The 24,900-nt window shown below is 37.8% G+C and overlaps 1 protein-coding gene across 1 annotated transcript in view; it reads left to right on the plus strand.

Annotated features, from left to right (window-relative positions):
• LOC127428825 (probable E3 ubiquitin-protein ligase HERC1) overlaps positions 1-24,900 on the plus strand; it is a 117,856-nt gene that overhangs the window by 81,632 nt on the left and 11,324 nt on the right. The window contains exons 51-71 of the mRNA XM_051677441.1: positions 524-786; positions 908-1,035; positions 1,211-1,335; positions 3,325-3,540; positions 5,953-6,080; positions 7,290-7,489; positions 8,476-8,590; positions 8,787-8,918; positions 9,002-9,103; positions 9,215-9,388; positions 12,612-12,917; positions 13,295-13,360; positions 16,601-16,726; positions 16,840-16,978; positions 19,155-19,336; positions 20,497-20,652; positions 20,747-20,869; positions 20,984-21,086; positions 23,248-23,417; positions 23,565-23,703; positions 24,248-24,414. Of these exons, the coding sequence (XP_051533401.1) occupies positions 524-786; positions 908-1,035; positions 1,211-1,335; positions 3,325-3,540; positions 5,953-6,080; positions 7,290-7,489; positions 8,476-8,590; positions 8,787-8,918; positions 9,002-9,103; positions 9,215-9,388; positions 12,612-12,917; positions 13,295-13,360; positions 16,601-16,726; positions 16,840-16,978; positions 19,155-19,336; positions 20,497-20,652; positions 20,747-20,869; positions 20,984-21,086; positions 23,248-23,417; positions 23,565-23,703; positions 24,248-24,414 (3,260 nt within the window). The remainder of the gene's footprint in view (positions 1-523; positions 787-907; positions 1,036-1,210; positions 1,336-3,324; positions 3,541-5,952; positions 6,081-7,289; positions 7,490-8,475; positions 8,591-8,786; positions 8,919-9,001; positions 9,104-9,214; positions 9,389-12,611; positions 12,918-13,294; positions 13,361-16,600; positions 16,727-16,839; positions 16,979-19,154; positions 19,337-20,496; positions 20,653-20,746; positions 20,870-20,983; positions 21,087-23,247; positions 23,418-23,564; positions 23,704-24,247; positions 24,415-24,900) is intronic.

Genomic DNA, 24,900 nt, shown 5'->3' on the forward strand with positions numbered 1-24,900 from the left:
AGAAGGAAATGTACAAAATTATAAAGGTTTTTATGTTTCATGTTTCATTTAGAATTTAGCTATAAATTCTTGCTGTGTAACTTTTAACATAGTGTCCCAACCAGGTACGACACATACCCATAGTCACTTACCCATAGTCAAACCTCATTGGTCAGTTTCACTCCACATAGCTGCATAGTAAACATCAAATTTGTTTCCATTGGCTGTGATTTTGTCACTTTGCACAGTTTTGTGCTTTCAGTTAGGAGAGAATAAATACTTCATGCTAGAAAGGTGTCACATTATTTTATTATTTAATTAATCAGCTATTATTGAATTAATAATAATAATTATGAACAACAGGAAAACTCATGTTAAAATCATCAATTAATTCAAATCATCAATTAATTGGTCAAAATGTGTGGGAACCTTGTTGGTTGTGACACTGATTCCAGTGACTTATCTATTGAATAATTTTTAACATCCATAGAACAACTAACAATAGCTCAGGGTTAATTCTATACTCTTCTTGTCATTTGGACAGAAGGTGGAAGCCCCCCACCCTCAGGTCCCCCTCTCTCTCAAACGGGGGTACGGGTCGGTCCTTTGGAGCTGGCTAATGCGCTGGCCGCCTGTGCCCTGTCAGCGCGACTGACCAGCAGACACCGTCAGTGGGCGGCAAAGCTGCTGGTCCAGGCCCTGGCAGTCTCCGAGAGAGACAACAGTGCCAGACCCCAGACCTACAGTGACATGGCTGGAGACTTGCGAAAATGCCCAATCAGGAAGCTGGAAGGACATCAGAACAGGGTAAAGAAGATGTAGATACTAACATACACAGAAACATATATACAATCAAATTTTTTTTTTTTTTATATTTAGTGACCAAAACTGGTCTTATACAGTATCTGATTGGCTGTTGTGTGTGCAGGTGAGCAGCTGCAGCTGGAATGGTGATCAAGGACTGTTGGCCACCGGCTCACAGGATGGAACTGTCCGAATTTGGACCATCTCACCAAACACTGCAGAGCTCTTGCACACACACACCTGCAGTGTCAGGTGAGACATACGCACACATATTCTGGTCATCTGGATACTGTGATTCTATATATAATATATATAAAATATTTTACAGTTGTTTATATTATATAAAAACAATATAAGTGTGGTATGTTCTAATTTTAGATAGCAAGGTAAACTAGTGTGTGTGTGTGTGTGTGTGTCTATCCTGCAGTGAGGATGCTCAGAGTTCAGATGGCTCTATGGGGTCTCATCTGCTGTCTGCTGTATCATGGAGTGCAGGGGGAACTCTACTGGCCGCCTTCCAGAACAAACTCATCAACATCTGGACCGTCAACGGTCAGATCAGCTGCCATCTATCACACATCCACTTACACACACTAACAACAACACTGCTAACAAAGCTTGTGTTTAATTGAGCAGATGTTTTGTACATCATAGTTAAAGTATGACTAGCATTAGGCCTGCCACGATTTTTAAATAATTGTCTGATTGCAGTTATTTGATCTAACAGCGGTTAATTAATCTAACAGCGGTTATTTGAGATAGCCGCAATTATTGTGCACTTTAAATTCCAATAACATTTTACTGTCCAAATAAGGGAATGAACAGTGCATTTGAGTGTCTCATTCAACTGAACTCTGACCGTCTTAATGAGCCGCACCACAGACTGCACTGAGAGAGTGTCAAGATTGTCCACTTCTGAACCAGACATGAACCGCTGTCATGCACGCGTCGTCTGCGGAGTTTCGCGCCGAACTCCCGTGAAAATATGAACGAGGATTTTAGTGAATGCAAAGCACTCCAGTTTCACTTTAATTTAACGATTGTGTAATTTCAAATGTTATTTGTCGTTGTGGGTTCATACATACAGTGTTAATGACATGCAGTGACACAGAGGAGCTCTGTTACGCCCGAGATGTTAGAATGAAGAAACACAGAATCTCAAAGGTTTTTTCATGTTAAATAAGGGCTTGTGGGTTTAATCCGAGAGCCTTACAGTAATGTGTGGAAGTGAAGAATTTTGGAAAGATATCTGTATTATTGCATACATTAATATAATAATATACAATATCTGTTCAGGTTGGCAGGGTTCCAACAACAACAATGCAAAGGCAAAATGGACCAAAACTAAAGTTGACCAAAAAGTGAGACAGATTTGAATTATTTTGAAATATTTTGATATTTAAAATATTATTTTCAATGTAATTTATACATTTTTAAAGCCTGAAAGAAAATCATGTAAAAGTTAAATATGAATAAATGACTTTTAAGGGTTATGAAGCACACATACACCTATGACAAAAGCATGACAATTTGTATGACAATTAATGGTCATAATGGTGTGAGAGCCTTAAAACAGACAATTAATCAAATTATTTGTTTGACTAATAATAGTCAGCTAAATTTCATAATCATGACAGCCCTAATTAACATTTTAAGAGCAAGTATCAAAACTGATCCTATTCACTGGCCTTATTGTGCACGATTCATCAGTGCACTTTATTAAAAAAATTTTTTAAAAAATCATTAGGTTTCATAATGAAAATTTTTATTTTCTCCACCTCTGAAATAAATTAGCTTTTCTTCTGATGTAACCAAGGCTATGTGGGCAGGGAAAATCAAAATCAACCATTAATAAAACACTTTTCTCATTTTTTCATCTGGCCTGTTTTTCAGTAGTTTTCCTATGTAAATAGACTAGACAGACATTTTCGAGATATTAGTTAAGGTGGTTCGGGCATCTGGTCAGGATGCCTCCTGGATGCCTTCCTAGGGAGGTGTTCTGGGCATGTCCAACTGGGAAGAGACCCTGAGGCAGATCTAGAACACACTGGAGAGATTATATCTCTCGGCTGGCCTGGGAATGCCTTGGGATCCCCCAGGAAGGGCTGGAGGATGTTGCCAGGGAAAAGTACTAATGGGCTGTCCTGCTGAGTTTGCTGCCACCACAACCCGGACCCGAATGAGCGGAGGAAAATGGATGGAGACATTTTTGACTGTTGTGTCATGTCTCGCTGTTTATAGCGTTAACAATTTCTAGGTTAAAAAGAACTTAAACTTTTAAAAATGCATCTCGACACACCTGACTTTTGTTATATTTGTTGCGCTGCTTCTAGCCTTTTTTAGCGCAAGGACAGGTTTGGTGTGAATGGCCCCTAACATGTGTGTCCAGTCAAATCCTGGTGTCCAAACAATGGAAGAGTGGAAACCTCTTAGTACACATATTTTTTTTCAATTCAGTTTTTTGCTGCTAGTGGTACTGAAATTACACACTTGTTGGTCAAGAGCCCATTGTTTCTGAAGTAATGTTATTCTCTGTTGCAGGTTCTCAGGCGTATGTAGAAGCTCAGTCCTCGTGGGTAACAGCGCTTTCATGGGTACAAACGTCCACTCCATTCCTAAGTCAGGAAGCCTGCAGTCAGGCCAGCGCTCCTGAGAGTCTACTTGTGGGTCGGCTGGATGGCTCCCTCTGCTGGCTGGAGGTCACAGAGGACTTGAGAGTGGAGAGAACAGAACTCACTCATTGCCACAGGAAAGAAGGTTAGTCGAGTTGGTTTTGTTTGTATAGTGCTTCTCACTATACATATCCTTTCAAAGAAGCTTTTCAGAAATGTGTTTGTTAGGGCCCAAGCACTGAAAGTGCAGAGGCCCTATTGTTCCTCTCAGGATTCTTCTTCTTTTCAAGGTTTTTGGTACTTTTGGGGTACTTAAAAATGAAAACGCTTGAAAGTTTACACACAAATTAGAGTCGTTGGCCATTAGGGCTGGGCAGAGGGGGGTTCTGTAGTGCTACCTAGAAGATGGGCATGTTCGGGGGGCTCTGTAGCACATCCCTGTGAGCTACAGTCACCAAACTTTGTAGATATATAGAGCTCATCAAGCCGGACGACTTTCACGCTGAAAGTCATTTGCTCTGCCCAACAGGAAGTCGGCCATTTTGGATTGTTTGAAAAATGCATGCTCTGGAATTTGAAATACTTCTCTAGGGATTTCATGTTACAGGTACAAAATGTGCACGACATCATACCAAGACATTGGTGATGCTAAATTGCAAACGGAATTTTTATATATTGAACGGTGTTGCCATGGCGACGCGATAAAGTAACGTCAAAAAATGGGAAAAAGGAAGTGTCTCATATCTTCTGCGTGCATTGTGTGATTTACATCAAAATTGAGCCGTATGTTTGGCCTTGTGGGCTGATCACATTGATGTGGCTATGGTCATGGTTGTAGCACCACCAACTGGCAGCAGGAAGTATGGCACTTTTAACAGACTTGAAAAATATCCCTCTTATGTTTACCTTAATTGCTGCAAATTCTTTAAAATAATATCAAAACACTGCTAATGTAAAATTGTAAAGGAATATTTTGATATCTTAAATACTGTTACCATGGCAGTGCATTAATTGTTATTATTCCTTTCTTCCTATATTTGATTGTTTTTGAGGCACTTGGCATACTTAAAATGTCTTGAAATTTTGCACACACATCAGAGTCATCGGCCATTAGGACAGGGTAAAAGTTCACACATGGGCATGTAGGGAGGGCTCTGTAGTGCCCCCTTTAAAATGGGCATGTAACGGGGTCTCTGTAGCACCCCCATTTTCACTTAGTCACCAAACTTTGTACATATATTGTTCTCATCAAGCCAAACAACTTTCATACTCACAGTTAATAGCTCTGCCCTACAGGAAGTCACCATTTTGGATTTTCTGAAAATCGCAGGCTCTGAACTTTTAAATAATACTCCTAGGGGATTCATGTGACTGGCAACAAATTTGAGCAACATCATGCCAAGACATTGTAGATGCAAAATTGCAAACAGATTGTTTATATTTTGAACGGTGTCGCCATGGCGAAGCAATAAATTTATGGCAAAAAATGGGAAACAGGAAGTGTCTCAAATCTAGAGTTGAGGTTTATTTTGATGAAAATTCAGCTGTATGTGTGGTAATGAGGCTGATCACATGGATGCAGCTCTTATGGGTCACCAACTGGCAGCAGGAAGTATGGCACTTTTAACAGACTTTGAAATAGCCCTCATGTGTTTACATGTATTGCTTTAAAATTCTTTAGAATAATGTCAAGACACTGCTGATGTAAAATTGCCAAGGGATATATGGTATCTTAAATATCAAATTTAATTAATTAATTGTTATTATTCCTTCCTATATTTGGGTGTTTTTGAGGCACTTGGCATGCTTAAAATTTAATGAAATTTTGCACACACATCAGAGTCGTTGGCCATTAGGACTGGGCAAAAGTTCAAGCATGGTCACGTAAAATGGCCTCTGTAGCACCCCTATTTTCACCTACAGTCACCAAAATTTTTACATATATAGTTCTCATCAAGCCGGACAACTTTCATAATTATAGTTATTAGCTCCACCCAACAGGAAGTTGTCCATTTTGGATTTTTTGAATATTGCAGTCTCTGAACTTTTAAATACTCCTCCTATGGGATTCATGAGACTGTCACCACATTTAGAAAACTTTATGACAATACATTGAAGATGCTAAATTTTGAACAGATTTTTGATATATCGAATGGTGTTGCCATGGCGAGGCATTAAATTAATGGTGGAAAAATGGGAAACAGGAAGTGTGATTTAGATCAAAATTGAGATGTATATTTAGTCTTGGGCTAATCACATGGATGTGACTATTTTGGGTCACGGTTATAGCACCACCACCTGGCAGCAGGAAGTGTGGCTCTTACAACCAACTTTAAAATAGTCCTCTTACTGTATATTTAACTAAATTGCTTCAAAATTGTTTAGAATAATGTAAAATGCCAAATGCATCTGTCTACCTTAAATATTTTTATGAAATCCATTAGGTGGAAATGGACCCATGGTGCTTGGGCCCGTCATCGCTGCTTGCAGCTATATTTAAAGATTGTTATTCATTTTGTGGTGACTGACCTACAATCTTTTTCTTTCTTGTGTTCAGCGCCTCAGTGCCTGGCCTGGTACAGTGTAGATAAACCTTTTGCAGTTGGTTATCCAGATGGCAAAATTCTCCTAGCAACAGCAGAGAGCTATGAATCCGATCCTCCTATTCTTCTAACAGCATTTCCTGTGAGTGTGGAATTCTCAAAGCGCACACACTTCATTGCACTCTAATGATGTTCGGATCATGAAAAAAACATTCTTTTGGATCGGTTCGGGCTGTGAGAAATTTGTTTGGGAGTAAAACTATAGAGCAAGTCTGCAACATTTAGCAACATTTTCTTTGAACAGGAGTTAACATTTTTATTTATATCCAGTGTTGGGTAAGTCACTGGAAAAAAGTAATTAACTACTTCTCTCAAATTAAAATCAGATTACTGATTATTCATTGAAAAGTAATCACATTACTGATTACTTTTAAGTTACTTTCTAAAACAAAATTTTTCTTTTTCCATTCAACAAATTCAAAATAATGTCTATTTTCTCCCTGTTCATGTCGCATACCCTTCAGCTGTCACAGAAACAAACAGACCTACATATGAACACATGAATTCAAATTTTAATTGTATTAAACATAAATAATATTTTTTTGGAAATATTTGTAACATAAGTAATGTACTTAAAAGTAATTACTTTCACTGAAAGTCAGTAACTGTAATCTGATTACAAGAATTTTAAATGTAATACTTTATCTACTTTTTGTGCCTAAAAGTAAATAGATTACAGTAAATATTTACTTTGTTATCCGATTATACCCAACACTGTTCATAACACAATCAGGGTTTCGATTTGTATGACATCCAACTTGAACATAAAAACTTCCATTAAATACAATTATATAACTTAATGAACATTCCAGATTCAATAGATGATTATCTCTATAAATAGCATGGAATATTGTCGATTACAACAGAAAATAATATTTACTCACTTCAAAAAACATTTAAAAAAGATTTCTGTGGTAATTGGCGGATGCTGTTGATAGAGCTCAGCTTGCTTTGAACTTGGAAAATTAAATGGTGATAATAATCGATAATGATAACTGCGATAGTGTTAAATAGTTGATTCATTCCAATAATGAAAGTGTAAGGGCTACATAGGGACTTTTGAGTGTCTAAAACAAATTGGTGAATCAGTTTTTTAACCGGTTCATTAAACAAGCCAACAGAATGAATCAAATTGCTAACATAAATCAGACTGATTTACTAACACAAATCAGATCCAACACGCCACACTAAATAGACCCATGGAACATATACAGTTAGGTATTTACTCAGTGAAATTGAACACACAAATAAACCCGCACATTTGGAGTTTGACCTGCTTTTATCTCCACAGGAGTGCGTGAGTGCACTTAGGTGGGATCCCACAGGTCATCTGCTGCTGTCTGTAGGCCGCTCGGAGATAGTGAAGATCTGGGGTCGTGCCAGTGGCGCGTGGGTCACCCTCCACTCTCTCTTCCACACTGGGACTGTGAACACAGCTGAGTGGTGCCCTCTGCCGGGGCGAGGGACGGAGCCTCGTCTTATGATGGCAATGTGAGTGTTACATGTTTTAGAAAGCTTTAAAGGTCTTGTATGGGTCTGAGAGAGGGAGGAAAATGTTAATGGAAACTAAATGATGAATTATGAAGGTTTTTTGTGCAAGTAACCCTGATAAACAAGTAACTTTTACAAGGAAAAAAAAAGCTACAAAACTGTATAGTATGGCCCCTTATTAATTTGTCACATCAAATCCTTTAGGAATTAACTAAAATAATATCATTCGTCAGTATCGTCAATACAAGTTAAGCTCAATCGACAGAATTTGTTGCATAGTGTTGATTACAACAAAAATGTATCTCGTCCCTTCGAGGTTACAGTGAGGCACTTACAAAGGAAGTGAATGGGGACAATCTGTAAACATTAAAATACTCACCATTTCAAAAATATAGCCACAGGACCTAAACAATATGCATGTTAATATGATTTGAGTGTGATAAAATTGCCTACGAACCTTTTCTGTGTAAAGTAATATCCAGTTTAACAATTATGTTGCCATGACGATGCAATGCCGTAAAGCCTCAGTTTTTTTTTTTTACCACAAAAACAACTATTTAAACAACTTCACAGCTCAAATAAAACACAAGTTTTAACATAATAATTAATGTAACTGCTTTATAAAATTACAAGCTTCACATTTCTTCCTGTAAACCCTCCAAAAATTGGCCCCCATCACTCTCATTCTAAGTGTCTCATTGTAAACATGATTTTTGCTTTTTTTTTTTTTTTTTTTTTTTAAGAAATGAAGGGACGAGTTGAAATATATTTTTGTGGTAATCAACATTATGCCACAAATACTTTCGATTGAGCTTAAGTTGTATTAAACCCAAAATATTTCTTTAAGAGCTTTGAAGCAATACTAGTCTTGAAATATGTCACCATTTTGCCAGGTTGGTACCTAAGGATATTTAGATTCAAGGGTAAAAGGGTAAAATACATCATTCATACACTTTTACAATTGTGATTTATGTTAATTTCCTTAGTGGATGTCAAAATGGCCTCCTGTACGTGTGGACTCTTCCTCAAGGGGGTGCTAATGTCTCAGTACCCAATTTCCTCACCCCCTCTACCAGCCAGGACAAGAGCAGTGCCATCAAGGTCAGATTTAACCAGTTATCTGTTTTCAATGTGATTTATTTGGAGTCAGTTAATTAAGCTTTTTTATTTATTACCCATTTACACTCATCATTTAATTTACTTTTCTTCTAGGAAGATACATTGTGTCACTTAAAGGTCTTCTTTGGGTTTTGAGAGCATGGTTTAAGCAAGACACGTCTTTATTTGTGTGTTTCAGCGGGGCAATGCTAAGTGTGTGTTCCGACTGACTGGACACATTACGGCTATAAAAACGCTGTCCTTCTGTCCTAGCGGTCTTGCCCTGGTATCTGGAGGAATCGGAGGGGTGCTCAACATCTGGTCTTTGAGGGTGAGTCAAACACTTCTTACCAGTGTTGTTTTATTTGTTGTAAAAAAAACTATTTTTGAAAATACCCCCCCCCCACCTTTCAGGATGGTTCAGTCCTGCAGACAGTGGTTATAGGATTGGGGTCAGTGGTTTGTACCACCTGGATACCACACATAGGGGTGGCTGCTTGCTCAGGGAGATCAAAGGTACCAACCCTTTCAAAAATGTTTAATACTGATTTGAAAGCAGAGGACAGTGGAATAATTTTTGACTTTCTCTTGTTCCCTTGTCTGTCTGTCTGTTTCCCTGTCTATCAGGACGTGTTGTTAATTCGCTGTACTCCAGACTGGATCTCTCAGAATCATGTTCTGGCCTCCTGCCGGTCTGTCCTCCGCAGTCAGGGCATTCTGGGATTGAATCGTGCCCCCTGCATGGCTGTCTTCCTCGAACGCCTTCCCACGCTGCTGCAGGAGCAGTACAGCTATGAGAAGGTACACATACTGTACATTCTCATCGAAAGAGACTGCAAAAATCAGAATTCAGGATTACTTATACAACCTTACTCCAAATTTATAATATGAAAAAAAAAAAGATACAAAAATGTGGAAGACACCTGCATTGATATAAGTTATATTGTGAGAACCTGACTCACTGTAACTGGTTATATTGTCCTGTGATATTCTGGACCTAGATTTGAGCTCATATTTATTTCCTAATCAGTTATTAATGATATGTTTATGTTTGGGGGATCTTCTTTTGACTCTACTGAATTTCCATTCATTTTAATTTGCTGCTTTGGCTCCATTTGGAACATTTTTTAGTTAACGGAGAAAAAATTGACAAAATAACTGCACTATCAAACAAGCGCTCTTACACTATGATAAAAGACACCTATGTTCAATAAAAAGATAGATTTGTTACTAATAATTAATGGAACAAGTGATTCTTCTGCCATATAATTAATAAGCACAGTTGTATACTGTTTGCTGTTGCCATTCAACATATCAACTTGGCGCATTAATAAAGAATGTGCATTTACAGTCATTTTACAATTGTTTCGAATGCAGCTCATTGAATCAGAATTTAGAGTCGAAACCATCCGTTTTAAAATTTCGGCTTTGAATGCAGCTCATTCAGTCTGATTTTGGAGCCAGAACTACAGTATCAGTTTTAGGCCACGTCCACACTAATATGTTTTCAGTTGTTTTCTGTTTCCTAACGTAATTTCTTTTTTCGAAGTATGTGGTAATAGACAGAAGGGATGTGCAAGGGTGGTCCACTAATCGACTAGTCGTCCAACATCTGACTGCTCGATTAGTGGGGTCGACTACTTATATTAATATTTTTTGTGTTGGTTGGTTTAATGGAAGACGCATTTCTTAAATTAATTAAGACACGCCACTTCTTGAAGAGCGTTTTTGTGTGATAACTTGCTGTGCTCAACAGTGAATAACAGTCAGCACGCTAAAATCCTCTGCAAGAAGTTTCATCTGTTTAGGTTTAGTCCTTCTGTGTGCTGCTGTTACAGCAATCAAAGTGCTGAATCAACAATACATTTCAAGACGATCACTGTCGGACTTTAAATCCTCTGTTGTGATTAACACACTCGTATTTGTGAGGTGATGTGGAGAGATGAAAGTCTTTTGCTGATTCTGTCTGACACTGCTTAAAAGATGCACTCAGTAACTTTTGTGTTTGTGTCGTCTTGAACTTACATTGACACCTAGCAGCTTGGATACAGCATCATTTAAAAGAAAAAATAGTTTTCAGTTTCAGATGTCATTGTTGAAATTTAGTATTCACAGTCAGCCATGATTACTTTAATCAATGAGTGAAAGTGTCAAATAACAGTAGGGTTGCTGAGATTAAGTGAGTAGTATTTGGCTGGTCATGTGATTCTAAAATGGCAGCCCCCATATGTGGACCATCTCCATGTAGAATAAAACAGCTTTTATAAGGTTACTGATATGACTGGAGTCTTCATTTTAATGTAAGTGCTCATGATTTCCTACCTATACTGTATTGCAAAATTACAATTCATGTTTTTAAGTCTTTTTTAATGAGGAACAAAAAAATAACTGAATGCACCTTTAAATACACTGGTGGCCAAAAGTTTGGAATAATGTACAGATTTTGCTGTTTTGGAAGGAAATTGGTACTTTAATTCACCAAAGTGGCATTCAGCTGATCACAAACTATAGTCAGGACATTACTGATGTAAAAAAACAGCACCATCACTATTTGAAAAAAGTCATTTTTGATCAAATCTAGACAGGCCTCATTTCCAGCAGCCATCACTCCAACACCTTATCCTTGAGTAATCATGCTAAATTGCTAATTTGGTACTAGAAAATCACTTGCCATTATATCAAACACAGTTGAAAGCTATTTGGTTCGTTAAATGAAGCTTAACATTGTCTTTGTGTTTGTTTTTGAGTTGCCACAGTATGCAATAGACTGGCATGTCTAAAGGTCAATATTAGGTCAAAAATGGCAAAAAAGAAACAGCTTTCTCTAGAAACTCATCAGTCAATCATTGTTTTGAAGAATGAAGGCTAAGCAATGCTTGAAATTGACAAAAAAATGAAAATTTCATACAAAGGTATACACTACAGTTTTCAAAGACAAAGGACAACTAGCTCAATCAAGGACAGAAAGAGATGTGGAAGGCCAGATGTACAACTAAACAAGAGGATAAGTACATCAAAGTCTGTAGTTTGAGAAATAGACGGCCTCGCATGTCCTCAGCTGATAGCTTCATTGAATTCTACCCACTCAACACCAGTAAAGAGAAGACTCAGGGGTGCAGGCCTTATGGGAAGAATTGCAAAGAAAAAGCCACTCAGTTGAATGCCACTTTGGTGAATAAAAGTACCAATTTCTTTCCGTAAGAGCAAATTTTGTACATTATTCCAAATTTTTGGCCGCCAGTGTAAATAGTTGCAGTACAAAAGGTTTAAACTGCTTGATGTCGAAACTAAATATGTACCTGCAATATTATCTTGCAGTTGTGCGCTTTTGTATGTGCAGCTATGATCGCCCTGAAGCACTCCGGTTATATTGAAGCGTGTCATTCTGCCTTCAGGATGCGCATAAGCGGTTTTCTGCCGCTCTGTGTTTGAGCTTTTCTTATTTTTTACTTTTATAGTTTTGTGTAATACGATGTTATAGTTATTTAGCCTATTTATTTATAATGAATATCCATCCATTACCATGTTGAAGTGCTGCGCTTAGCGTCCTTATATCACTCTAAAATGCATCTGGTCACATGAACATAACAGAGCCTAATTATACATTATCCTTAACATCGTTCACGACTGACCGACTAGTCTATTATGAAAACTGGGAGTTTTGCACATCCCTAATAGAGCAATTCTCCAAAAGTCTCCATTTTAGCGAAAGTCTCCATTTTCGGTGGAGGAAAATGCCATTCTTGTTCATGTAAAAGGAGATGCGTTAACGTGAGAAATCCATGCGATTTAAAAAAAAAAACATGTTCATGTGGACGTGCCCTTAGAACCAGAATTTTTCTAATTGTCGAGATGCGGAGGCTCAAATGAGCTTAATTGTGGTTAAACTATTACAAATGTTTATTCAGGTTATACATGCTTTTGACTCATTTTACCTGTGCGGATTCTTAGGGCCATAAACAAAAAAAGGATTAGGGAAAGTATTTTGTTGTTTTTTTTTCTGATCTGGACTTTTGTTCCTCAGAGTCATGTGATGGCAGGAGATCAGTTGACCCACAGTGCCTTTCTGCAGAGTCTCGCCACACTGGCCGTAGGTCTCTTAATGGATCAGTTACTGTGTCATCAGCCCAGACCGCCTCACCACAGTGGGTCAGGGCCCGATCAGGATGGGGCCCCCGGGTCCTTCTGTCCCTCAGAGTGGAACTGGCTTTACACTTATTCCACCACCATGAAAAGTGCAGAGGCGTTTGCTCGTGGCATGCCCTTCCCAGAAGCCTTCATGGTGCCCGAGTTCCATATGCCTGGGGCCACAAAGTTCACCAAACCACTGGTGAGATACACTGGAATATCAAGGAAATATGAAGGAATTTTAAAAGTTACTGAATTTTTTTTACATCTTTAAAGTCATGGAAAACCCAATTTCTATAGCAAATTCCAATTTTTCCTGTTATGCTGTAGTCTAGAATATTTCATCGACTAAAGATTGTGTGTGAGGAAAACTTGCTCGTAAACCATAGTGATATCAGATTTGTGAGCAAATCATTCTTCTTTCATTGAATCGGTCAAACTGGTTCACAGATCTTCACAAAACTGGTTCTCACTTGTATTTCAAAATGGCAGTCCTGTTTTCCACAGTGTCCCTTTTAGTTTATTTTGATATATCGGAATTTATGTAAAGTGTCTTTGTCTTTTATGTTGTATTTCCAGGACAACAGTAAATGGACATTCATGATGGATGAACAGCTCATGTCCTGGGCAACAAGCAGACCTGAAGTAAGTAGATGGCACCTTGCATGGCAGCTCTGCCATCATTGGTGTGCGAGTGTGTGTGTGAATGAGTCACAGTGTAAAGCGCTTTGGAACCGCTAAGGTTAAAAATGGCGCTGTATAAGTGCAGACCATTTACCATTTAATCATAGCTGACCAAATAACTCAATCTAGTAAAACTGCATTCTGAAAGATGAAATATGTAATTTCTGTTCCACTAGCATCACCAAATGGAATCACAAAAATAATCACTGTTTTCAAATATGTTTCCCAAACACTCCTTACATCTGGGCAAACAGATAGCCCCACCCCAAACTCAAGACATTGGTTGAGATGCTTAAATCAAAAGTGTAATGTTTTAAAGGCACCACAGACCTACAGTATTTACACTTTTCTGGGAAATATTCTAAGGGCCCTGGACAGACAGAGGGCCCAACAGAACCTTTTCTTGCATGATTTTGTGATAAATGGCCATTCCACACTGGTTAGAAGACTGGAAGACTGCTTACTTGATAATACAAAATGATCTAGTGTGTGGGATCCCCCATAAGACGTTAAGTGGTTTATCCCTAAAACGCTTTTTAAGTGCTAAATGAGCTTCCCATTTGTACAGCGCAGTGCGACTTGTGTGCATCCTTGAACTGGACACATCATAAACCTGGCTTGACTGGTTCGCCACTGCAGTGCAGACCACAAAACCTGAATTAAACAGATATTTTTGTTACTTTGAAGCATTATGGAGAATGTTAAACATCTCATAAAGCCAGACAGACCTGACATTCTAAACAGTGCTGATGAGGAAAAGACGAAAAAACATAGTGTGTGCCATTACTGTAGTAACACCAACTGTAGTAACATGTTAGATTTGACAGAAATGTTATAGATTCATATTAAAACTATAAAAGGGGAAGGAGAAGTCTACTTTTTTATTATAACAAAAACAGTTTTAATTCTAGATTTTAAATGTTTAGGCTAGTTGTTTTTTGTTTTTTTTCACAACAAAATGCTAGTTTGTTTGATAGAAACCATAGTTTTTTTTGCCTTCAGATATTCAAAGACATGGCCTAAATCAACAATTTCAGCTCATGAAATGACATGATTAAACATTCTAATATACAGTTGTGCTCAAAAGTTTGCATACCCTGGCAGAAATTGTGAAAGTTTGGCATTGATTTTGAAAATATGACTGATCATGCAAAAAAAAAGAAAAAAAAAAAAAAACTGTCTTTTAAGGATAGTGATCATATGAAGCCATTTATTATCACATAGTTGTTTGGCTCCTTTTTAAATCATAATGATAACAGAAATCACCCAAATGGCCCTGATCAAAAGTTTACATACCCTTGAATGTTTGGCCTTGTTACAGACACACAAGGTGACACACAGGTTTAAATGGCAATTAAAGGTTAATTTCCCACACCTGTGGCTTTTTAAATTACAATTAGTGTCTGTGTATAAATAGTCAATGAGTTTGTTAGCTCTCACGTGGATGCACTGAGCAGGCTAGATACTGAGCCATGGGGAGCAGAAAAGAACTGTCAAAAGCTCTGCGTAACAAGGTAATGGAACTTTATAAAGATGGAAAAGGATATAAAAAGATATCCAAAGCCTTGAAAATGCCAGTCAGTACTGTTCAATCACTTATTAAGAAGTGGAAAATTCAGGGATCTCTTGATACCAAGCCACGGTCAGGTAGACCAAGAAAGATTTCAGCCACAACTGCAAGAAGAATTGTTCGGGATACAAAGAAAAACCCACAGGTAACCTCAGGAGAAATACAGGCTGCTCTGGAAAATGATGGTGCAGTTTTTTTGTTTTTTTTTTTGCATGATCAATCATATTTTCAAAATCAATGCCAAAATTTCACAATTTCTGCCAGGGTATGCAAACTTTTGAGCACAATTGTATATACATACCCTGTATGTATATGTATATATATATATATATATATATATATATATATATATATATATAATATACACTCACCGACCACTTTATTAGGTACACCTCTACATCTGCTTATTCATGTGATTATCTAATCAGCCAATCAGTGCATAAAATAAGGCAGATATGGGTCAGGAGCTTATCTCAATGTCCACATCAACCATCAGAATGGGGAAAAAATTTGATATCAGTGATTTCGACCATGGTATGATTGTTGGTGCCAGACGGGCTGGTTTGAGTATTTCTGTAACTGCTGATCTCCTGGGATTTTTACGCACAACAGTCTGTAGAGTTTACTCAGAATGGTGCCAAAAACAAAAAACTTCCAATGAGTGGCAGTTCTGCAGATGGAAATGCCTTGTTGATGAGAGAGGGTAACAGAGAATAGCTACGGTAACACAGATAACCACTCTGTACAATTGTACAACACGTCAAACCTTGAGGTGGATGGGCTACAACAGCAGAGGACCATGTCGGGTTCCACTTCTGTCAGCTAAGAACAGAAATCTGAGGCTGCATAGGGCCTACCATCTGTGTACATAAGAAATTGAGATTCATCAGACCAGGCTATGTTATTCCAGTCTTCAACTGTCCAGTTTTGGTGAGCCTATGCCCACTGCAGCCTCAGCTTTCTGTTCTTGGCTGACAGAAGTGGAACCCAACATGGTCTTCTGCTGTTGTAGCCCATCCACCTCAAGGTTTGGCGTGTTGTGGATTCTGAGATGCTATTCTGCTCACTACAATTGTACAGAGTGATTGTCTGAGTTACCATAGCCTTTCTGTCAGCTTGAAACAGTCTGGCCCTTCTCCATTGACCTCTCTCATCAACAAGGCGTTTCCGTCCACAGAACTGCCGCTCACTGGATGTTTTTTTTTTTGCCACCATTTTGAGTAAATTCTAGAGACTGTTGTTTGTGAAAATCCCAGAAGATTAGAAGGTACAGAAATACTCAAACCAGCCCGTCTGGCACCAATAATCATGCCATGGTTGAAATCACATTTCAAATCAAATGAGATCAAATTTTTTCCTCATTCTGATGGTTGATGTGAACATTAACTGAAGCTCCTGACCCGTATCGGAATGTTTTTATGCATTGCACTGCTGCCACACAATTGGCTGATTAGATAATAGCATGAATAAGTAGGTATTTAATGAACTTTTCAAACTAATTTTTTTAGTGTCTCTTATTGAATGTGCAATCATGCTTATGTCCATGTTTATTAATATTGCTAACTTAATATGAAAAAAAAAAGTGTACTCTGGGCCCAAAAATCCTAATGGCGCCCCTGTTTGTGTGACAGGACTGGCAGCAAGGTGGTAAAAGTGAGGTGTACCTGTGGGGTAATGGTCGTCATGGGCAACTGGCAGATGCTGGTACCAGCGCATCTGTGCCCACCCTTGCGCCCTCCCTCTCACAGACTCAACAGGTAGAACTTGCACACATAAACAACTGTTATTCCTTCAACTGTTTTTATGTTAATTTAGAGGAAGGAGTAGTCTCAGGTTTATCTGTCTGAGTGCTTAGATGTGTTTCTCTCAGGTCGTATGTGGTCAGAACTGCACGTTCTTGGTTCAAGCTAACGGTGCAGTGCTGGCTGTAGGAGAGGGCAGTTATGGGCGACTCGGACAGGGTAACTCAGATGACCTCTACACCCCCACTGTCATCTCGGCTTTACAAGGTAATGCAAATCACAGCAATCCCACTTTCATGCCATGTATACATATTTATTCATAAATATACATATTTATAATGTATATTGTATTTAAATATGTATACACATATACATATTCATACAAAATCTTTGTTTTAAACACTGGATTTGGAAAAACATTGACTTTAGATGCAGAAATGTGGGATATGACTGAAATATTCTCATCAGAACAGTAGTGTGTTAGTGGTTAAATGTCTGGGATGGTAACCCAAAGGTTGTAGGTTCAAACCCCAGGGAGGCTGATCCATGAACAGTGACATTGTGCCATTGATCATTAAACTTAAATAGTTCACCCAAAAATGAAAATCATAATGTCTCGTCCTCATGTCGTCCCAAACTCATATGACTATCTTTCTACTACATTGCGTGCCCAATTATTAGGCAAGTGAGTATTCTGAGCTTTTCATTATTTCCATGCACATTTTCCAACTCCAAACCATATAAACTTGAATGCTTATTGGATTCAGTCGTTTTCAGGTGGTATGTATTTGTGTAATGAAGGAGGATGTGGATAATGTGTGTGCATAATTATTAGGCTGCTGCTTTACCTCAGGTAAAATGGGCCAAAAAAGAGATTTAACTGACACTGAAAAGTCAAATATTGTAAATGCCTTTCAGACGGATGCAACACTCTTGAAATAGCTAAACTATTGAGGTGTGACCACCGGACAATCAAATGATTTGTTGCGAATAGTCAACTGGGGTGCCAAAAAACGCATGGAGAAGAAAAGGCGCAAATTAACTGCAAAAGACTTGAGAAGAATTAAACGTGAAGCTACCAGGAACCCATTATCCTCCAATGCTACCATATTCCAGAACTGCAACCTACCTGGAGTGTCCAGAAGTACAAGGTGCCAAGTGCTCAGAGACATGGCCAAGGTCAAGAAGGCTGAAACACGACCACCACTGACTATATTCACAAGTTGAAGCGTCAAGATTGGGCAAAGAAATACATGAAGACAGATTTTTCAAAGGTTTTATGGACAGATGAAATGAGAGTGACTCTTGATGGACCAGATTGATGGACCCGTGGCTGGATCACTAATGGACACAGGGCACCACTTCGAGTCAGGTGCCAGCAAGGTGGAGGAGGGGTACTGGTATGGGCTGCTATCATTAAGGATGAGGTAGTTGGACCTTATTCGAGTTGAAGATGGACTGAAACTCAGCTCTCAAACCTACTGCCAGTTTCTGGAAAGTACTTTCTTCAAGCAGTGGTACAGGAAGAAGTCCTCAGCATTCAAGAAGGCCATGATGTTTATGCAGGACAATGCTCCATCACACGCATCCAAGTACTCCACTGCTTGGATAGCCAGCAAGGGCCTCAAAGATGCCCAAATAATGACTTGGCCCCCTTCCTCACCTGACTTAAATCCTACTGAGAACTTGTGGGCCCTTCTCAAACGTGAGATTTACATTGTGGGAAGACAATACACCTCTTTGAACAGCATTTGGGAGGCTGTGGTTGCTTCTTCAGTGAAAATTGATCGTGAACAGATCAAGAAACTGACAGACTCCATTGATGGAAGGCTCATGGCAGTTATTGAAAAGAAGGGTGGCTATGTTGGTCACTGAATATTTTTCAAATTAATTGTCATTTTGTGTTACTTTTTTGTTGCACCTACTCTAAAAATTTAGAATAAACAATTGAGTTGGGAGAAATTCTTTTTTTAATTTAGTTGCCTAATTATTGTGCACACTAATATATTCCCCTGAGAAAGACAAAACTCACTTTGTCATTTTTAAACATTCAGGTTTGAGGTTCAATAACATTTTGAATTGACTGAGAGCATTGTGTTTGTTCAACAATAAAATTAATCCAGAGGAATACAGTTTCCCTAATAATTGGGCACGCAGTGTATATAGATAACAAAAATGGTGCATTTTTGAAAAATATCCTGGCAGCTATTTTCCATATAAAGAAAGTGATTGAAGTAATTTATGTTTGGTCACAAGACATGGAAGAAACCAATCACATTTGATGTTACTGACATCAAACCTGTTAAATGATTATTGGGACAACAATTTCTTCAAATCCAGATTCTTCCTTTGCTATTGTCACTGTAATTAAAATGTGCTGTAACCTAACATGTGCAGTTAATATATATTTCATGGAATACTTCTTGGATGTCTTTTCTAACAGGTTATGTAGTGACGCAGCTGGTGACATCATACGGGTCAGATGGTCATTCTCTGGCTCTCACAGAGACGGGGGAGGTTTTCAGCTGGGGCGATGGGGATTATGGGAAATTGGGCCATGGGAACAGTGAAAGACAAAGAAGACCCAAACAGATCGAGGCGCTGCAGGGAGAGGAAGTGGTGCAGGTATAGAAAAAAGAATCCTAAATATACTGTGCAGTGGCCTAAAAAAGTATTTGGACACTTAAGTGACGTTTCAAAATGTAGTAGAAAACAAAATATTTAAGCAAGTGTTATTTGCAACTCTTATTTCAACTATTTTTGTTATATGAGGGTCCCATTAAAACTGAATTGGAAACTTTACTGTGCTTTCACCTTTTTTTATTTTTTTTATTTCAATATTAAACTATGAAAATCCATTATACAAATTATTACACATTTAAAACAATTGGTAACACTTTACAATAAGGTTCCATTTGTTAACATTAGTTAACAATATTAGTTAACATGAACTAACAAAGGACAATACTTTAACAGCATTTATTAATCTTGGTTAATGTTAGTTTCATATACAGTAGTACTATATTTTTAAAATCAAAAGTTGTATATGTTAATGCACTATGAACTAACAATGGCAAATTGTATTTTTATTAACTAACAATAACAAAGATTAATAAATGGTGTAAAAAAATATATTGTTCATTGTTAGTTCATGGTACCTAATGCCTTGTGAGCAGGGTATTTTTATTGGCCATCATCTCCAATCTAGCTGTAATTTAGCCAAATTACGCAAAAAAATGATTTAATTGTGTGTATTTAGGATACATAAAATGTTAGCTATGACTAAAAGAGTCGCCAATTTATACAGAATGATTATCATAAAAACAAAAAGACAAATCTCAGATGATGGATGTGCATACATTGTTCAACATTTTTAGTAAACAATTGGTAAAAAATAATTATTGAGAGTGTGAAAAAGGTTTTAACGAGACTTACACGGTGCTTAAAGTGCTCGAAGTTGAAGAAACACTATATATTGTCCTATATAATTTAACATTTGAAATCTAATAAACTTCTTTTTTGTGTAATATTTTCCTTAAAAGTGTGCTTATGCTATCTTTCTTTAAAATAGATGCCACTATGTTTGATATTTTGTTATCTGAAGCAATATCATTTATACAATTTTAAGTGTGGCTTAAGTGTCAAATTACTTTTGGGGGCAACTGTAAATTATTGTCCGAGAAGTCTTGTTTACCTCTTATATTTGAAACTTTTGAAAAAAAATAAAAATAAAAATCTTTACAAGTTTATGCTGTGTTTCATTTGAACATCCTTCTCCGTCTCAGCTGGCATGTGGATTCAAACACTCAGCTGTAGTGACAGCTGACGGAAAGCTCTTCACCTTTGGCAGTGGGGATTCCGGTCGCTTGGGTCAAAGGTCAACCTCCAACAAGATGGTCCCAGAGAGGGTTACAGCCCTTGATGGATACCACATTGGACAGGTATTCCTTTCTAGTTTTGACTTTAGCTTTATGTGTGTATGACCTTTAACCTAAGTGTGATGTGTGTAGCTGACCTTTCCTCTCTCGTCTTTAGGTGTCATGTGGTATCAATCATACTTTGGTGCTGTCATCGGACGGCCTGACCGTGTGGGCCTTTGGAGATGGTGATTATGGTAAACTCGGAATTGGACCATGCACTGTCAAGTGCTACCCACAGGTGCCATTTATGTCTGATCTGATCACACCAGATCTGTAACATAGAAAATTGTCATTGTCTGATTGTCAGGTACAATCAGCTGGCTGACTGTCTTGTGTTTCTATTGGTTGACAGAAAGTGGAGGCTCTCTGTAGCAAGGGGATCAAAAAGATTGGATGTGGAACTCATTTCTCAGTGGTGCTGGCCAAAGATGGACATGTGTATACATTTGGCCAAGGTAGACCCATGGAGATTCTTGATCCAAGTGCATTTTTGTGTAATAGAGTGCAACAGACTGGTTCCGGAAGTAAAAATCCCATTCATTTTTCCATCAGGGAATTTATTATTAATGATAACTTGTAAACCTTTATAGACAGACCTACTGCAAGCTCAGAGGTTGTTAATGGATGGTATATGCTTCTGCTGAAACCATTAGTCCATGTTATTTCAATGTAATTTAAAAAAAATCATGTTTAATAATGTAATTTCTTGTGAAGAACTACACTACCCATGATCCTAAGGGGGAAAATCCACCAATCAGAGAATCACAGCAAACAAAGCGCACCAAAAGGGCTCTGCCGCGACCGCCCACTCCTGTGACGCACTGTAATTGACGCAATCAAGCCGATCTCCCTACACTCTTAGGCTCCGTTTCTACCTGGTATTAAGATGCGTTTTGGGTGAGACACATGGCTGTTTACACCTGGTCACATAAATACATCTCATGTGACCACTTGTGTTCGGATTTGGAGGGGAAGGTCTCTGTTTCATGACGTCATACATCAATCACTGTGTCATTGTGTTACTGCATGATGTTAAAGCACAACAAAATCAGAAAAGACAAAGAAAGCGCAAAAAATGGTACGCTGTTTCTCCCAGATGTGGTTGAAATCTAAGCACAAACGCAACATTTCTAGTAGAATTATCCATTATTTTAGTGGATTACCTGTATTAGTGGAGCTTCAGGTGATTGTGCTTGTCATCTATGTTGATATCAGACACACTAAAGAAGATCCGTGATCGTGTATGTAGCTGCTTTTTAAATTTTCCGATTGGACGGTTATTTCCTTTTAAAGCTGCCCATAAACGGCAAAGTTTAAACTTGTTTTAGCACAGCGGTTGATTTAACAGGTGAAGGGCGGTGCTTCACTGCTGCCAGGATGCATACATGACGGATTAGCATTTACACCTCAAATGCAATGTGGAAACATGCGTTTTTGACCACATTCATGTGTGGTTTGTGTAATCCAATCATAAAACGGTTTACACCCCATTTAGACCTGTATTTAGGGCTGACCACATGTGATTGGATCACCCGAAATGCATCTTAATACCAGGTGGAAATGGGGCCTTAAACTACTTATGTACATGTGTAGGTCTAAATATTTTGAAATATACTTGAAAAATATATTGATTCTTTACTTATAATCAACAGCTTGAAATCAATAGTTTTATATTTTTTCCTATTGTTTTTAATTTGATTACGTTATTCACAAAGCCCTCATTAAAGACATTAAGTACATCGTCTTGAGCCTTTGTCTTTTTGTCCAGTGTTCTAATATTTCTCTGCAAAGTTTGTAATGTTGTGATCAGTGTTCGGTGTATTTGGATTACAAAGTAATAGTTACTGTAATCTGATTAATTTTGGGCACAAAAAGAAGTGTAACATTACATTTTAATTCTTGTAATCAGTTACAGTTCCTGACTTTCACTGAAAGTAATTACTTTTAAGTTCATTACTTGGGTTACAAATATTTCTAAAAAAAGTATATTATTTATGTGTAATACAAGTAAAATGTGAAATCATATGTTCGTATGTACGTCTGTTTGTGTTTCTGTAACAGCTGAATGTTGTGACAATGACAAAGTGTTTTAGTAAAAGTAAAGTAATTAGTAATGTGATTACTTTTTCCATGAAGTAATCAGTAAAGTAATCTGGATATAATTTTAGAGATGTAGTTAGTAATTTGTAGTGGATTACTTTTTTGTTCTTTTTCTTTTTTCTTTTTTTTTACAACCCAACACTGGTTGTGATTAACCACAGAGGTGATTTGTTTGTCTAATTTCTTAGAACTCTTTTATGAAGTAATTAATTAAATCCCTATAGAAAAATACCTAGACAGAACCAAGACGGCTGAAAAAGTTGTCTTATTTTTGCTTTTACTATTAATTCATGCATGCTTCAAACACAAAACACAACTTGTGTAAGAAAAACTTTACTCCAACTTAATTCAAAATAAATTCTCTGAAAACAAGTGTATTATCTTGCTAAATTTTCCCACTCAAGTACTTTAAATGTATCTTGTTTTAAGGATATTTCGATTTTTTTTCCTGGAAAACATAAAATGCAATTAAGTGGAAAAGACATCCCTGATGTGTGTGTGTACTTGTTTTTACAGAGCGCCATATAGGTCTGCCTGACTCCATGCTGAAGAATCATAACCGGCCACAGATTGTACCTGCTCTGGAGGGCGTGTTCGTTGAGGACATCGCTGTGGGCTGCGAGCACATCCTCGCTCTGTCTAACACTGCCGACGTGTATGCATGGGGCTGCAACTGTGAGGCCCAGGTACAGTCAACTAAACAGCACAGTGACCCTCTGTATTACAGATTCAGTAACTTTTAGTGTCTCTCTACCTGTGGATCTTATTGACATTCATCTGGGTAAACTTTTTGCTGAGCAACATTTTACTCTATTCTTGTGTGTGTAATGTAGCTGGGATTGGGTCATTCCAATCCCGTTAAGGAGCCCATTCTGGTTACTGCTTTACAAGGCAAAAACATCAGACAGATCTCTGCTGGACGCTGCCACACTGCTGCCTGGACCACACCGGCTTTATCAACCAGAGCTTCAGGTACACCAAAAAACCCTAGTGAGCTGCCTTGCTGTCTGTTGTCTACTTGGATAGCTACCTTCTAAGGCACGAGTGGGGAGTGCCCTATGGAGATAATGGATGGGATTTTTCCTCCGGAACCAGACTGTTGTGCTCTAGAGAGGCTGACTTTATCATGTTACTAAGCCAATGACTCTAATAAGCATAAAAAATGCATAGCACACACAAATATTGGGTAAAAAAGTCAATTTTTAATTAGAATGAGCATTCTGAGAATGTAATTTCACTCTTTTCAAGGAAACATGCAATGGAGCCTTACAATTTGGCAAAAAAACAAATATCTTATATGGCAGCATAATTTTGGTGATGTTTGGGATAGCTTCCGCATCAAGAGTATGCCCATGATGTCTAAAAATGTTGCCTAGGTAGACAGTTTGCTTAGTTTTGGTAAATGCAGATATGCACATGCTCACATTTCTGCTGGATCATGGCATGATTCATTCCTGCTGTTGCATTCCTAATTCGATGTATATGAGATTCTGAGCTCTGACTCTGTATTTTGCAGGTTGTGCTGGGTTACAGCTGGGTCTGCCTCAGTCTATACCCCCGCAGTATAATGCTTTAAAAGACTGCAGCCCTGAAGTGCTGAACACTCGTCTCAGAGTGCTGTATCATTTCTCTGATCTCATGTACAAATCCTGGAGGCTTCTGAACCTCGACCCCCGAAACCAGGTACACATGACCAATAATACAACTTAAGCTTTCTGACAGCACTTTGAGGTGTTACACTGGAAACTAGAATTTTCTTAATCAGTGTTGTTTTTCCAGTAACAATTTCTAAATAACCTTAAAACAAGATACATTTACTTAAGTGGCAAAATTGTGCAAGATATTAGGACTTGTGTTCAGAGAATATTTCTTGAATTGAAAGTGTAGTTTTCTTATCGCATTTGCAGATTAATCTTATTGTAAGTAAATATTATAATATATACAATAATATAATAAATATAATTTATATAATGATTATAACATAATTATAAATAAATACATTATTAATATAATATAATTATAATTAATTAGAGCTGTCAAAATTAACACGTGAACGCATGTGATTAATTTTAAAAGTTTTAACGCGTACATTTTTCCTAATCGTGTTTAACACTTTTACCATTAATACAGCATGGTTGGAAGTGCGGAACCTTTGCGATGTGTCCGCCC

The sequence above is a fragment of the Myxocyprinus asiaticus genome, chromosome 38 (genome assembly GCF_019703515.2).
Source record: "Myxocyprinus asiaticus isolate MX2 ecotype Aquarium Trade chromosome 38, UBuf_Myxa_2, whole genome shotgun sequence".
NCBI lineage: Eukaryota > Metazoa > Chordata > Actinopteri > Cypriniformes > Catostomidae > Myxocyprinus > Myxocyprinus asiaticus.